The sequence below is a fragment of the Hippoglossus hippoglossus genome, chromosome 12 (genome assembly GCF_009819705.1).
Source record: "Hippoglossus hippoglossus isolate fHipHip1 chromosome 12, fHipHip1.pri, whole genome shotgun sequence".
Classification (NCBI taxonomy): Eukaryota; Metazoa; Chordata; class Actinopteri; order Pleuronectiformes; family Pleuronectidae; genus Hippoglossus; species Hippoglossus hippoglossus.
The window spans coordinates 14,886,274-14,904,020 of NC_047162.1; the positions used below are offsets into that span (position 1 = coordinate 14,886,274).

General features: G+C 42.8%; 1 protein-coding gene across 1 annotated transcript in view; it reads right to left on the reverse strand.

Annotated features, from left to right (window-relative positions):
• LOC117772088 (matrix metalloproteinase-17-like) overlaps positions 1–17,747 on the reverse strand; it is a 55,789-nt gene that overhangs the window by 22,564 nt on the left and 15,478 nt on the right. The window contains exons 2-4 of the mRNA XM_034603031.1: positions 12,621–12,753; positions 12,361–12,496; positions 2,398–2,684 (exon numbers count right to left, since the gene is read on the reverse strand). Coding sequence (XP_034458922.1) covers positions 2,398–2,684; positions 12,361–12,496; positions 12,621–12,753 — 556 coding nt within the window. The remainder of the gene's footprint in view (positions 1–2,397; positions 2,685–12,360; positions 12,497–12,620; positions 12,754–17,747) is intronic.

Here is a 17,747-nt window from a genome sequence, read left to right on the forward strand (position 1 = left end):
TTGGCATCTCTCGGTGAGCCTCCCCCTCAAGTTCAAGGTTCATCTTGGCTCACTCTTCAGTCACAGACCAGAGCCAGGTCATTTTGGGACTTACAGATTTTCTTTGGCCTGAGAGTCTCTGAGAGAATCTCTACACAACCTTTCTAAATCTGAAATGTGTCTCTGACCCTATCTGCAGCTCAACTGTCGAACCTCAACGTCCTGTCAAAATGACATACACCCATACAAACTTTACATTGGTGCTAAATCAGAAGATTATTGGGATTACATCTTCAAGCCACTTGTCAAGCAAACCTTTATCACCAGAGCTTAAAACAACCTGATGGAAATTAGCTCTAAAATGACGCATGCCATTTGTTTTTTGTAAGTCAACTGACCGAGTTGTGAGACTGTTTTTGTGCTCACGGCTGAAAACATATCTATAAGATCAGAGCAGCGAATTTCCCTTACATCCAAACACCTCGCTGGCAAGCTCAGAAACATTTCAAGGGATTGTGGGGGCCCCAGGCAAAAGGGACCCCCACCACCATCCAAGACACATCATGCACAAACATTTAGACATTCTAGTCCTCAATCAAACCTCTAAAAATACAAAACTTTTGGCAGAACGCGATAGCGGCATGGGGCCTCCTTATAGGGGGTTTCCAACAATGGGGTGATTGCAGTCAACTGTACATATCGTTTATTGCTGTGGACTAGTGCAATCACCTGTTCTCAGGGCCCCCCCCCTCCCCTCTCAGCTTGGGGGCCCCAGGCAATTACCTGCCTTCCCTACCGTGCTGCAATGCCTCTGAACTTCAGTTAAGTTTTGTCATACAGCTGTTTCCAAGGTCAGCTGTGAACTTTCATGCTCAACTTCACTTTTATTTTTGACCTGTGAGAGATGTTTTACTTTCAAAATTTCTCACATCACCTCTACCGCTCTCATCACCATTTCCTGTCTCCTCTTCTGTCCAGCCGTCGTTCACAAAGAAGGGATTAATGGAGGCGCTGAGCAGAGGAGTGAGGAATGTCATTTAAAGTCAAGTCATCCGCATGAAGGGAAGAATAAAGAAAGCAAGTCGGAGAAAGCTAATGATTTATGCTGTCATCCGGTTGACCGCGACTGAGGCAGCCTCTGCCTGACGATCCAATCAGTGTGACGAGATCCTTCCATCCGCTCATTTCGTCCGGATGAGTGGACTTGTACCGCTCCTCGCCCTTTTCCGCTCGCCACCTCCCTCCTTCCTTTGTTTTTTTTAAATGAGGGTCGGGAGAAAATGAGGTTGATGCTAAGTGACAGGACGGCGGAGCTTCAGAGAAACAAAATGTCACCATTTGGACTCGTTTTGGGAAAAACTGTCCTGTTGTGCCGCTAATAATTTAATTTTCACACAGTAAAAGCTCTGGATTTCAAAATTATTCACATGATAACAAGGAGATGCACAGTTCAGCTGAAGTGCAGAGAGGAGGCGAGTGAATAATGATGTCTGCAGAGAGGATGGATTTCGCATTGTGAGGGAGTGAATGCACAAACAAGTGGATTAATGAACCAGCGAACGTGAGTCCAAAAGCAGCCAGAGCGCGCTGTGTTATGTTTTCTCGAGCCGAGAATGACAGGTATTTCCAATATGAGCTGCTCTGCCTTTGATTGGCAGAGCTGATTGAATTCCACTTAGAGCCGCGGTCGTCCTGTCCTCTTTTCTAACTCGCAGATTTCCCTCTGCGAGTAATCAAGCTCTTTGAAAACTGTTTGATGTAAGAAATTTGGCCAGATCAAGCAGGATCAATTAGCCCAAACACACGGGGTGAGTGTGTTACACTGAGAATGAGCCAAACACAGCCTGTGTGCCCAAAACTATGATAAAGACAGACTTAATAATAATAGTTTATTATACACATAGTTATGGTTTATTAGAGGTTATGAGATCTGTACAACTGAGACTTCAGCCTGCACATTAAAGGTTAATAGGATTTCTATTGGCTTGTAAAATAAAGAATATTGATTGATCAATCTTTTCTTCTTTTCTCAACCAAATTTTTTGATCAACAGCTTACCTTTAAAATAAAATGCCATATTTATACATATATATATATACATATAAGTATATTTGTATATATATATATATGGTCGGGTTCAGACAGATATTTGTAGCCTGAGCCGCACTCTATCACAAACACTCAGCAGTATTGCAGCTCGTCCATCAATTTCCACTCTTTTGTAGATATTTCAGGAAGTCAGCATGGACACAATCATCTGAATCACACACATATATATTTCACATTTTAGAGGAAGTAAACACATCGCCAGTGGAAAACTGTTTTATATCAGTCTGTGCTGGTGACACCAAATTGATGCTTTAGATTTGTACACACCTACTCGACTGGTTTCCTTGATCTCATAGCAATGTGCCTCACCTGGTGATCTGAAGGTCCACGCCTCGTCATCATCAAAGTGCGTGTCCCCGGCGGTGAACCTCTCCCCGGGGAAAAACGCGTGTGCCACGGTGCCCCCCGGCCCGTCAAACGGATACCCATCGTCGTGGTCGGCCTTGGTGAAGTCGATTTGAATGTCTGCGTCGTTGCCGGCCACCTCGTGGAAGTTGAGCGGCGCGATGTCACTCCAGACTTTCAAGGCGTAGTACATCAGGGCTCGAACGGTGTCCCTGCCCAGTAAGGCTGAATCCTTAGGGAAGGTCCTCACTCTGAGAGAAGGGAGAGAGAAGGGATATATTACGTTCAAGAAGGACAGAGAAGAGGGGAGGAGGACACAGAGAGAGACGACAGGAGACAGGACAGAAAAACATGTGAAGAGAGGAGAAAGAATGATGACGGACAAATAAACAATGAAAGGAGGAAAGGTCAAGAGAGTTGAAATCTGTGGGAGTAGATAAGAGAAGAAGAGGAGTCTGCCAAGTACAAGGGCGACACATCCGAGATGAACATGGAAACGAGGAAGAGACGAGAAAGGTAGGAGCGTGGAAAAGAAGAATGCTTGGCGGAGCTCAGGAGAGGTTGGTACACAGTCGATATTGGCAGGACACTGAACTCTGAATTGCATTGAAGCACAAAAGCATAAAGATCAAATATGTTTGCCACTGGGACAGACCTGCTTGAACAAACCAAAGTTACTGTTTGCATATTTTATGTGATCTGTTTTTGTATTTCATGCTTTGCTGCTCCTGCCGCTCACTGGACTGATAAGTCGAGGCCACAACATGAATTGGAAGAGATTATTGCATCAGCTCCCTGGAACAACTCATCAGTTTTTTTCGCTGTCTTTTCCTTTTCGTACCTTCTTGTTTAATTTTCTTCCGTCCTCACATAATTTCAAAATCTCTCAAGCTATTTCTCTCCGACGAGCATTGACACGAGACAAGAGGGAACCGGAAATCACGCAGGCGTCGTGCTAACTTTGTCTACCCACTCTCCATCTAAATCTCCCCCTGCATTTTCTTGTTCTTTTTACCCTTCTTCCATTTCCTCCTCCTCCTCCTCCTCCTCCTCCTCCTCCTCCTCCTCTTTGATGCACTTGACTACTTTCTCCCCGCGAGAGAAATTTGTCAAACAACAAGAAGCAATTTGGCCATTGCAGGATTGGAAATTCAATCAGTGTTCATCTGTAGCAAAGCAGGGCTCTGAGCCTGGAGAGTGCTGCCTCGTCTCACCTCCACACACCGAGCTCACAAACTGATAGAAATCAGAGGGACACTGAGGGAGCATCCTTTTAAAACCAAAATATCAAGTGAACACAACATCGGAACAGATATATTATTGATTGATGCGATACATTAAAAACTGATAATACAGGGAAATGCCTATTTTCTGATGACTTTCTTCCACCAACATCCTGACGTGTTATTGTAAATAATGAATAAACTTATGTGTTCAAGGTTGTTCTGGTAGCATCCCTCACACTGCTACACTACAGAGTTTATTGACATTGCTCTCAAGTGTCGTGACGACCTGTAAACAACCCGTGCTGCTCATTTGTGCAGCAATTTGCATGGAAAAGGAAACAAACACTTGAGAAAAAACAACAACTGGGGGAAACGGCAAATGGAGCGTGAGCAGCAAGGAGCGTGAAGTCTGTGGGGGGAGGTGAGCGTGAGGTGACTTTTCAGCAAATCCTGGATAAATAGGATTATGAATGAATTCTCTCTCACTCAAGGGATGCCACACGTTTTTTTCTTATTTCCAGTTCAAACACAAACAAATAATCTTAATCAACTTCTGGTGCAAAATATCAGAATATATCACAAACTATGTGATTGTATTTGAATACTAGAATGTTCTGAATGCAGTGGTTCTCAACCTGGAACAAAGGACATTACAGGGGAGCAAACTGACTTGGGTGTAAGATGTGAAGCACACCTTGCATTGACTAAACCTGGTTCATCAAGGCAGCGGTTCCCAAACTTTTCAGCTCCTAACTTCCAAAATAACGGAGAATTAAAACCCAGATGATCCCAAAGGATATTGAATCGAGCTAGTTACCAAAAACAATCAACTACATGCACATGTCGCAATTAAGGGAAATTGGTTACGTACTTTTTTGCATAATCCTAAGAAACAAACTCTGATGAAAACATAACCTCTTTGATGGAGGTAATGTGACATTTCTTATTTGCATATGTTATATTTAATTTAAATACTATTCATAAAATATTTTGTATGGCTTAAATATGAATATGACTCATGGAAATGATCTTGAAATTACTCTTCCCTGCATCTCGTGACCCCACAGGAGAACCTGACCCTTAGTTTGGGAACCACTGCTTTCCCCCTTCATGGTGCATATGAAAATCTCCCTCCGCAACATTAACATCACAAAAGCCTTATTATTTTTGATTGGTTTAGACAAGCTGCTCCAGCTACGGGACGTCAAACTTGGTCTGCGCAAATCACGTTCAACATTTAGGTCACACATAAGTTCAGAGACTGAAGCTCTGTCACAAGAAACAATGACATTCACCAAAGCCCTCTGTTGTTCCAGCCAAGTTTCTGTCAAACAAACTATTCGTACATGACATTTCTTTCAAATCAAACTTGAAATCTTTATGATTAAGGACTTCCCGCTGAGAACTGGTGACTCATTCCTCTGACTGGAGCTTCACCCTCAGTTTTTTATGTTTTGTTGTAAATGAACATAGCAAAAGACCAAAGAGTGTGAGGTGCCATCAGCTTGTTGAGATGGGAGCACAGAGGGATTATCTCACTTCAGTCCCGGACTCTCATCACCGACATTGGCTCTGTGGACCTGTGCCAACCCTGACAGCTCACAGCTCACAGAGGTTTGAAAGTTAATGCTCACCCTCTACAAACAACCCCAGTTGTAATTCAGCCGAGCGAGGCTGCGCGGCACAGTGACACCAGCTATTTCATTTCGGAGGAACCTCGCTGCACGTGTCCAATCGCCCGAAGAAATAACCGGGGAGAGAATGAATGAAAAGACACAGGCAATGAGTAGATAATGACGCAGGGGAAAGGGAGATAAAACATGTCGGAAAACAGAGGCGTAGCATGAGGGAGGGTGAGGCAAGAGGGGCTAACAGGCACAAGCACAGACACTTTGCTATTTCAGAAATATTTCTGACAGCTCCCTATGGCTCCGTCTTCCACGGCTCTAACTACAGAATCACTCAGTTGCATAAGAATCACAAGTTTCCTTAAGTTCCAGCTTTTCTCCAGGCTACTACGCTCAGAGATGAGTGATCACACAGACACATTTCCATCCCCGGCAGTGTATCTGATGTGTCCTTTTCCTCATCCACCCCCCCCAAAAAACGTGTTTGTCGTTACAAAAGCTTTTTAAAAAATGTCTTCTGTTGCAGACTCGTAAAGCAGGAAAGAAGTGCGAGTGAGAGAGAGAGAGACAAGAGCAGAGACTTGGGCCTTTATGCTGTTGATACGCGAGTGTATGTGGGAAGCGAAGATCTCACGGTTTGAGGAAACTTTTGTGAATGCTCTTTCCTCAATAGGCCCTTACATCATCTTAGCACTTTATAATGAATGAGTCATCGTGTCTTCCCTGATAAAAATTACATTTAAATTCATTGATAGAGACCTGGCAACAAGCAGAGATTTTACTTTTAAACCCAAAGTTGCCCACTGCCTTCATCTTTAGTTTTTTTTTTTAAGATGAATGCTATAATTGCACATTATCACCTGTAAATAAAAATACACAAACCAAAGCAATGATCATGGTGGGTGTGGTTTAGAGCCTCGTCAGGCTGCATGAAGCCCAGATAAGCTCCATCAGGTGGGAAGGTCAGAGAGACTGAATCCAGGGCGTCCATCTTTAATTACAATTTAATGCTTTTAAGCACAAGATAATAAATGGAATATATTGTCTTGGAAATTCTAATTATAACTGCAAAACTTTAAATATAGGGAGAAGAAAACTGGGACAGGTGAAGGGGAATAAGTCATGGGGCATATAGAGTATAGATGCATATTAGGTAAAGATAATGGTCATGGGAAACAATGACTAAATCATGGGTAGTGCTACACAGCTAAAATACTATGGTTAGTGATGTCTACTATGTATTGAGTATATAATAATATACTTTATTTAAAAAAGTGAATGTTTTTTGTTGCAGGTCTAAAAAGCTGGATGTGCTTCATGCACCTTTCTATATCTCTAAGTGCTCACAACTTTCCGGATCAGCAATGAATGTCGGCATTTGACACAGAATCATTGTAAATACATATAATTCACAGGAATAATGAGAGAAACCTGCCAGGCTGAAGATGTAATCCAAACTTTTGATTTTGATTCAGCAGGTTTATATTTTTTGCATCATAAACCACCACTATCTCACTTTGCCGATTGGAGTTCTTTCCCACTTTTTGTTTGGCCTGATTCATCGACACCGTGTTTCCACAACACATCTGCCACATTTACAGTAAATCAAACATCCTCTCGGGCAATAAAAGGTTTTTCATTTCTGCTCAAGGAGCAATTTCATTTCAAAGTCATATTTCAGGTCACTATTTCACCTGTGGTGACAGAGCACAGAGTCGAGGGAACAAGCAAGAAACTGGACTGCAACCTATTTTTCTTTTTGTTGCTGGAGGAAACTGCACCGAAGATTCAACCGACTTTTAAATTAGTTGTGCAGACAGAAGGATGATTAAGGGGGACTTCATTTTCTCGACCTATTTAATTTCATGACACAATTTCCTCCCTCATTTGATAAATGACTAAGAGCACACTGGGCCTTTGTGTATGTGTCGGCATGCATGCAAGTTGTGTTTGAGCTTAATCGGATATGGAAAGACACAAACACACGCACACACACACACACACAAACTGCAATTACATTTCACCTGTTTGGCTTTTAAGTTCCCAACATACTTCTCACAGAGCTTTTCCCCATGTGTGATCCAAGGGATGATTCATTATTAGAGAGGTGAGGAGAGAGGGAGAGAAAGAGATCAAGAAAACTTGCTGTCCCCCGCCTTCAGCTCCCCAGCAGGCTCTTACCTCCCGTGGCTCTGCTGTTCCACAGAGACATGAGCTGACATCGAAAACGGTGCTAAAATGTGTGGGTGCACGGAAATGCACTCACACACACACACACACACACACACACACACACACACACACACACACACACACACACACACACACACTCGCACATATAATATTCACCTCCTGTGCTCCGCTACCCTCTGTAGACATAAGCTGATTACCCTGCAAAATGAAAGCTTGTATGCCGATGGTGATTCATACGCTCGTATGCGAAAACACACTCACATATATGAAAATATTTTGCTGACAGACACTCATGCTTTGAATTATCAAAACCTCATGCTTTCCTCGAACACAGACACACACACACACACACACACACACACACACACACACACACACACACACACACACACACGTCAAGTCAGTGGGGCTGTGGGTGAAAGACACTAAATTAAGCAGCATGAGTCTCCCCTCTGTCCACAAGTCTCAGTCTGCATCTTCCTCTTCACTCATCCTCAGTTAATTTGGACAATTAAGGTCTTCGCACGAGGAAATTTAGACTCACTTGTGAATAAATACGACCTCGCAATGTGTCCATCGCGTTAACGCATTAAACTCCCATCCGCGGAACATCCATCAAAGGTGTTGCAGAGAGTTGTTTAAGCTGTTCGGGGATCAACTGGATCACAGAAAGTTTGTCTTCTTTTCTTTATACACGAGTTCAAAGAGCGAGTAGCTTATCGACGTGGACAGCTGACATCCTACAAACAGACTTAGTCGCCATTTGGATCATTTTGCAACAAATCCTCCTCGTCTCTAACGGCTTGTCAGGAGTGGATGCACCCAATGTTTTATTTTTCTTTTTTCCAGAAGTGAGACAACCACAAAAATCATTCTCTCCGCTCGACTCCATTTTATTGCTTACTGCCAACTTTTAAAAAAAACATCGGACTCAGTGTTGAGGACAAACTTAGTGCGCAAAGATCTTTACCAACGTTGAGATGGTGAGGTGAATTCTCAACAAAAATTTAATAATGATGGGTCCTAATAAGTTATCACTAAATAAAAGGTCCTCAAAGTCCCACCAAGCAATTTCACAGGTTGGTGACTTCAAATGGCAAAGAGGAGCTGAATTCAGTGACCGTCAAATAAACTGTGTCTCCGTGTGGCTGAACTTCTCTGAGATTCAGATGCAATCATGGATTTGCGATTGATATACGATTCCCTGACTAGAAGTAAATAGCTGATTCAAAGAGAGTCAGGCGCTAATGTGATTACCCCGGCTTATCCAAACTGCATGTTAACGAGAATGTATTTTTGGAAAATGCTATTATAAATAATAAGAGCAGTTCCTGTTTCCTTAACAATTTTATTCCCACACCATTTTTTTCTATTCAGGGTGATGAACAGTGACATTTCTGTTTCCCTGCAGATGAAGCAAATCCAATTCAAATATGAACATCATACATCAGCGGGATAAGAGACAGAAGCCATCTTGTGGAATAATCCTTCTTAACGTGTATTTTGACTTTTAAGTTTGGTCCATGTCCCGTCCACTAACATGGAGGAGACGGGAATCATGACTTTTACAGCAGCCACTCAAAAGGTGGCAATCAAGACGTTAACGGCTCCACTTCTGGGGAGTCGACAATCTTAATAAACAGTCTGTGGTCTGAAAAGAGCAAAGACCTTGAAATCAAATTAATAAACTAAAACCTGCTTTTCTCAGTTTATAAATAGCAACTGGCTTTGTCCAGTAAATTACAGAGTAAAGACTCAGCACTATACATGTCCCATTATTCCACATGGGCCAAAGGAATAAGAGAATTAAAACAAATTGCCACGCCTGTGAGCAGCTCTGTGTGATTACTTCTTATTGTCCCGGAGCTACTACTACGACTAAACTACACAATACCTCGGATACAGCTGCGGAATTTCTTAACGCTCACCAACAGCTATGAACTGTGGCTATAATTAGTACTCTGATGGACCCCTGCTGCTGGGTTAGGACTGTGGTTTTACTCAATGCTCTTAATACCAACCTCCTTCCACTTTAAATGCAGCTCTGCTGTTTTCACAAAACCCTCAGTGGGTTCGCAGAGCTTGACGACGGCTTCACCGTGAAGGTCTCATAAAACCACGGAGCTTAAATGTTAATACAATGAAAACACAATTTAGAGAGTATGATGCCAATGCAGACCTGCTTCCATGGATCATTACAACTTGTGCATTTCTCATTCTCGCTTCATTTATTTCATCAGAGGAAACTGTACGAGCCTAAAGAGACGGATGAGAGTTTGTGATTCTGTGATTCCAGCGTTACTGTGTAAAACTCACCTGCTTTATTAGATTAAACCGACGCACAGAGAGAAAGATGCAATCTTCTTCCTCGCGTTAACTTTCTTTCTTCGCCATTATTGTCATTCATCCTCCGCCCGATCTTTTCACTCCTCCACTCAGCGACACACCTATCAGTTTGAGTTGTCAGTCGGGCTGCTAATGACTCCGGGCTGTCTGCTGTGATAATGGGCTAACAATATGAGATAATGAGCGAACACTGGGGTGTTACACAACTCGGCTGTTTGTGTCTGTAACACACTTACAGACAGGCTGAGTGTGGTGCAGTGTGTGTTGGTGTGTGTGTGTGTGTGTTTAACAGAACAACAGAAAAGGTAAGACGGAGTTAAACTAGGATTTAGGGCTCAGCCTTTGCCACAAACTCTCCCACACATCATCATGAAATCATTTAATAGTTCGACTGTGGGAACAAAAAATCATCAAACTACTTGGAAGTCCAGCCTGGCTCCTTGTCTTTTCTTCCTTCTATGAAAGAAGTGACCACTCTCCACCCGCTCTGCATGTAATGATATGATTGACATGTGTGTGGATTCATGAGGAGTGACACTCTTTCTGTATTAACATCTGTCTGACCTGCGAGATCCGGTCACAAATGCACAGCTCTGCAGTACCTGAGTACAGGTGTAAACGTACTGAGACACATTCAGGACGTATTTGAGATCTGATCACTCAGGCCACATGTTTAGTATCTGATGTTTTCCCAGATTACAGAATGTACAGTGTAAAAACATCAAGCACATGACCAACGCGACTGAATCCGAACCTGAAAATCGTTTCAAAGTTTGAAGAAAACTAAATAGTTTTTGCACTTCTCTGTTTTCCGACACATTGAATTATTTGCAGCCACACACACAATATTTTCCATGGACCACCACAGGTCAATTTTCTTTTTTCAAATAGGTAAATCTTATTTATTTTATATAGCTTTATAATAAAGCTGTCGCTCCTCGCTCCACTTGATCCTTCTCTCCGTCTCTCCTTCTCAGACACAAACACATTGACAGCCGATAAACCTGCATAGTCAGACCATCCTTTGGTTCTGATGCAATGGACCAACTCCCAGGATGCACTGAGCACTGAGACTCATAAACCTGACTAAGATCTGAACATGACAGTTTCCTGATTACTGTTTTGTTTTGGCTGCTCAACAGAATAATTAGAATTGATGTATTTATGCAACATGTGTGTTTCAGCGATATAAATATTTGGATTTTTCTGTCGGATTAGCACACTAACATTTAATATGCCTGTCACATTGCATCTGATTCATTAGCTGCTCCACGCATTATCTCCATTCTGTCAGCCTTGTTACTGGCCCATATAATCTAATGAAGCCGAGATACCATGAAATATGAGATAATAAAACGATTTTTTTCCAAACCAGGCAGGAAGGGAATCGCTGTGCGAGCGGTAGAACATCAACTGAAGACAGAAACAGAAAGCACACAGGAGAATTACAGCGGAGGCCAACCTATGCAGGAAATGAATGTTTTTGTTATGGCGCTTTACCCGGAAAAATCTGCTCTGTATGGAAATCTCCCCGGATCTGAAGTTAGAACATAATCCACAACTGTTCCCGTGCACTGTTCTACAAATCTGAGTGCTGCGAATACAAAAGTGCTTCACTGGACTGAAGACAAGCCCGTCTTATTTCAGAGTGGAGGGAGCCGACAGGAGCGCGGCGGTTGACTGGCAGCAGCACAAAGAGGAGAAAGAAAGTTAAAGCCCACCAGGAGGGAAGCAGTGCACACACACACACACGCACACACACACACACCTGTGCGTATGTGCATATGCTGCTCTATAGAGTTGTGTGTTTGATTTCCCTCATTTCTCATTTCATGCATGCATTCGTATTCAGCGCACACACAAACACTGGCCCACACGCGGCTTACGGCAGCTCATTGTTGAATCAGGACTGGTGCCGTCTGAATCAGACCAGACCACCCGATGTTCCTCTGCCTCCTCCTCGGCTTTCTGAGGACTATTCTGTGGTTTCTCACATTGTCGCACGATGGGAAGACATTCGTAAGAGTCTCGAGACAATTAAAGGTTTAGTCCTCCAACAAATGTAACTTTTAATCAATTATGCACCATGTTCTACTACTGAGGAAAGTTCGGCACGTAGCCAAGTTTTTTTTATCATTTAAACAACGTCATATTTTGGATGTTTCATGTTTTCATAGATGTATTCATGAATCTGGAATGGGAGGTGTTTTTGCATCTGTTGTATATACAAGGTCTCTCTCCAATCACCTCACAAGTTTTACATTTTTTAGCCAGAATTGATCTGACTTCCAGCTGAAGGAAGAATCCTCTAATTTCATCTACCAAAGGAAGAACAGAAGGAGGGGAAAAGTTGGGATTACCTTGGATTTGAGCGGCCCTGCATCGATGAGACACATTGGACTGAATCTGACTGAGCAGACCTCCCCGGATCAACTAAACTAATCTTAAAGAAACTCAGCTGAAGCACAAATTGTACGAAACAAAATATCAAGTCAACCGAATAATTCTTCTTCTGATGTCTCATTGGTTCCTACCTCCAGGAGAGATGCCTTTTATTCCATTTGTTCTGTGGAATCAGGCTTCGTTTCCTGCGGCCCATTGTCCCCTCGGCCTCAGACACATCTGGCAGAGAACATCTGGGTGTTTTCATTAGACCCAGTGTGTCTTGGTCTAAAAAAAAAAAAAGAGAGGAGAGAAGAGGAGCGGCTGATTCACTGAGAGAGGTTATAGTTGATTATTCCATATTCATTTGCCTCCATAAAAACAAACAAACAAACAAACACAGCCCACATACCGAAGACTCCGGTCTCCTTCAGGCCTCCGAACCTCTGCATGGCTTTGATGGCCTTGGTCAGGGCCTCCTTGGTCTGCAGCTGACCAGTCACTGGGTCGGGGGGCGGGAGGTAGCCGAACCTGCTCAGCCAGTCCTGCAGAGGGAAACAGCAGACGCAGAGGTCAAGAGTCGTCGCAGGCATTTCAATGACTCCAAGTATCCCACAGCTGCTGAGACGGTTGGACACCTGTTGGTGTTTACGCTCTGTGGATTCAGTGTCTGCACACGTGTGCATTCAAGCTGGGTGTGTGTGTCCGAGCAAACAAGCTAGACACAAAAGACAGTGATGGATAGATAGTAGCTCATCTCTGGTTAAAAATATATTGATCCTCTGGCTCAGCCTCCGCGAACACACGTTACACGTCTGTGCCATGAAAACCGTTTCTTTCCACCCTGTCCCTGACGCTCCGAATCTTTCCATCTTATCTCATTTGCATTCATCCTAAAGCTACACATGGTAGGTTTCTGTCTGCGAGGCACAGAGGGCTGTTGATGGAGTTTTATCAGAAACACAGAGAATCAAATGATAGATATACATGTATTTATTTGTTCATACCCGGCACCTGATTAAAATTCATCCATCCATATTATCTATACCACTTATCCTTTGAGGGTCTCCCGGGGCTGGAGCCAATCACAGCTTTGTCTGGAAAGGTCTCTTGATTAGAATCTGATGACTAACTGTCACTCAGTGTAATGTATACCAACAATCCCCTGGTGACCCACACCACATCCTTCCAATTAAGTTTTGTGGAAAGTAGTTATTTGCATAATCCTGCTAAATATTAAGACAAAAACATAACCTGTACTGGTGACTGAATAGATTTCAAAATAATAGATACAAGATTATTTCAAAGAATGATATGGATGCATGAGGACACACACACCAGCAGAGACAGACGCCATGTGTATATGAAAAGGTAGAACTGCACCTCCGTCTCCATCTGGGGCCGGTGAAGCTACTGTCAATCAAAGCAGCCCAGCTGAGAGCATTGATTGGTTTTAGATCTTATAAGATCTGACGGATGGAAGCATCTGAGCTGCAACCTGAGATCGCTGAGCTCTTCTCCTCTTTTCTTTCTAACCCTTTCTCCCCCGAGGCCCCTCTTTTTGTCTGGTTTCTGTCTCTCTCTCCTCTTCCCTTCATCTGTCTCAGCTCCGCTAAAGCCTCCTCCTCCCTTACGAGCTGACGGCCAATGGGAGACGGCGGATTGTAAATAGGTTTTTGACCCGCGCTCATCAGAGGTGAACAACACTGATCGATGGCCAGGCATCCCTCCTTTATTGACAAGGCAGGGGAAATCCTATTAACTGAATGACTTTGCTTTAGTGAGCTCTCTGCTGGTTGATATTTGCCATCTCATGCTTTGTCTTTGCCTTCCCTGCAGAGAGCTCGGGAGAAGTGCAACTGTAGAGGGGAAGTGACCCATAGCAACAACAACTTCCTGAACGACAGGGGTAAGTGGGAGCGGTCAGAGAATTAAAAAAGACTGAATCAACAAAGAACAAAAAGGGTGACACAGTGAAATCAGAATGCAGAAAATGGTCATTTCAATCTAAGGTCTTATCTTTGTCTCATCAGTGGTAACCCTGTTCTCACCAACATGGCTGAACGAAGCCTGACAGGATAAGAAACATGAGCATACACACATTATACAGGTTTCAACCAACAGCTCAGCCAAAGAGAGAATGAAAGTGAATGCTGCTGGATGTCGGATCTGTTTTTTGTGCTCAAAACCTTCACTGCACACCAATTCTAAGCAGGTTGTGTCCATGCTAGAACAGTGATAAAATTAAATATGCCTTTCTACGAACCAGACAATATGCATAACAAATATGGCCCCACAAGGCAATGCACAAAGGAAATGGAGGCGCTGCTCGTAGCTGGAAATAAAAACAGTGGATGTGGGTGATACAGCTCCGGAAAAATAAAGGCGATATGCACAGCATGTACTTTAAAGCTGCTGTTTTATTTCCAGGGTATATTATTCTGTTCTATTGTATATATGGGTTTTAATGCAACATCCACCTACACTGACTAAGATGATCGGAATATAAATTACTGAGAGAAACATGGTGCTATTATCAGTGTTCATACAAGGTCTATAATTATATTGTTGTGGGTTAGATGTTCAATCTCTATATAAAAAACACTTAAAAGACCATAAATAACAAAAATAAGACCAAAGTTGTAAATAAAGCCACAAACGTGTGTGTGCCCATCTGTGTGCAGTGTGTAAATGTCCAATGCGTCCATATGGACAAGAGGAAGTTCCAGTTGTCGCTCCCTGTGAGGAAGGTGAGCCAGTGATTGATTACATCTGCGCTGTCGACACAACCTCAACCCCCTGTTTTCACACACAGCCCATAAAGTCACCACATAAAACTTTTTTTTTTCTGTGGAGCCAGCAGCTAATTTAAACCTGACATCGTAGCTCAGAGGGACCGAGTTGAGTAACCTGCACTTTTAAATCATGTACAGGGAGGTCCCTGTGTTTAGGTGAGATTGGGTTTGGGTTAAAAAGTTTGCTCAAGATGTACGAGTTCAAACAAAGAAAAAAACAAATCTTATACTGAATAACACGCCAAAAAATACCAATGCCTTTCTCCTGGGGTCCTTATCCGTCTACAGGCCAGAGTCTTGAATGTTGAACACATTCATCTTCATTCATCATCCTCTCCCAATCTGCCACAACACATACACACACATGTACAGTGGGGTCTAACGTGTTTAACCACGAATGGGAGAGTGGTCTCAGACTTCTGGACCCCCTCTGTATATATACATATATACATACACACGCACTCTGAATGCATTAAAACTGATTTCCAACACCTGTGCATTAGCATTCTGAATCCACAATGAGAAGCCTCCTTTAAAAGCCTTTGATGCCACCGTGCCGACTTATTCTCTCGGCGGTGCTTTTATTGCCGTGTTGTGTTCTGCATAAGCGAGCGGACGTCCACTTCTCTTGTGAAGACTTGTAAAGCAGAACTAAAGACGATGTTGACAGGCGCAGAGTAAAGTTCGGCCGCCGCTTCAAGCGTTTTTTATTTTTGATGTGCTCGTACTAATTTATTCGGGAAGAAGTGAGCACGAGAGAGAAAGTTAGAGAAGAGACAAAGCTGTCAAAATAAACAGGACGATGAGGTTTTATAAACAAAAACTACAAAAGTGATCAAATTCTCATTAAAGTCACAATTATTTTAAGTTGAGCTCTGAAAACAAGAGAAGTTGAGTAGACACTTTACTTTTGATAGTTTTTTCTGCACATGTTATTTTACATAGAGCAAATGTATGATGTGCATTGACTTTAAATCTGTATGATTACATGAGTTAAATTCTGATATTTGTGTTTCCATGTATGTCTGTGGTCACTTGAGCAAGTTACAACATAACTTGACATCTTCTGCATTTATGGATATTGACGAGTTGTTTTGAATAAGACTTGCTAATAAGTATATGACATATGCTTGGTTTACCGAGAATTAATTAACCTGGACTGTATTTGTACAAACAAGTCAGATTGAATGAGCTCACAGTCCAAACTTCACACCCTCTGTCTGTTTAAATTCACACAATGGTCCTCTGTTGTTCATTTATTAACAAATTGTGTGTAATCCTTCTGAAATGAGTAGAACATAGAGGAGAGAGGAATCTCCAAACAAGCTGCGATTCAGTGGAGAGAGAAAAAGTGATGACTAATGTGGCTGCAGTGAGTAACACACAGAACCGTATTGCTGCACGTTCCACACACAAACACCAACTGTCTCCTCTTATTGTGTTTTCCTCTCGTATTGACGTGAGAGCGGTGGCTCAGCTGCAGCCCAGAAGCCCTGAACCCAAAGTATTCGGTGACTCCTGCAGGTCAAGCGCTTGCTGACGTGGGGGCTTGACCTCATGTCCTAACTCAGGCCCAGGGGGTCTTTACCACTTAGCTGCCACGCTGCTCAAATGACCACACCAGTCCTGGTTTATTATCACCTGGTGAGTTCAGGGCTCCTCGCGAGGAAGAAAACATGTTCAGCTCGAATTTAGTGAAAGTGCCTTGAAGAAGGCACGTGCCATTTTATCTGAAGCAGGAATCCAGACCCTCAAGCTGCTTCACAGAGCATGGGACACTTTAGGTTTATAGCTGCAGTGTGCGACTAAGTATTGACTCAGTATTTTAGAGGTTCTTATTTGATGACTTTCCTAGGGCTCTACTCCTGGAACGCAAAAATTAACAAAATTATTTTGTTAAAGCCAATGAAGCCTAAAAGACGGACTGTTACTCAAGATCCCTTCGATTACACTTAAACAACTATTTGTTCATAATGCACACTCTTACTCTCTTCTAATGATTTACAACCTAAACTGCCTTGACATTAAACCAGTGCTTTCAAAAAACAACCTTCAAACTATGGTGTGCTCACAAATATGCACGAAACAAGTGTTGCAACAGCGATGGTAGAAGGATGTGCATGAGTGTATTTAAGATAATCTAACCCTCAAATACACACAAAAATAAAAATGTTTCTGCGATAACGTGTCCGCCCCCTCTGGCTGTTTGCCCGTTACGTAACGGTCCGGCTGAAACAAGAAGCACATACGAAGCTGTTTCATGTCACCGCTGATAAGAATCAAGGCGACTGTCAAGAAGAGAGAAGTAGCTGCAGAATGTCACACTCTCCGAGAGACACGTTGAAGTAAGAGACAAGCCAGAGCTCCTAGTTTGTAGGGACGTCCCTGCAGTGATGATAAACGTCGATCTAAAGCATCGTTACAGCGGGGGTCATGCAGCTGAACAGGATGAGCTACAAGGACAAAAAGGTTAACGCTCTTCGGGCAGATTTCGGACGCCCAACACCCAGTTCAAAGATGCATTTACTGATGAGAACTCTAATGGTTAAAAAAGTTTAAACTGCCGTTGTGGAGCGATTCTGTTCGATCGCACCAGTGAGGTCAGTGTGATAATAATTTAATATGGTCCGCGAAGGATGCTATAAAAAAAATAAAATGGCCCTTGATAGGAAAAAGGTTCCCCACCCCTGTTCTACAAGACACAGCTCATTAAGTTTAGTATTCAAACACACACACACACACAC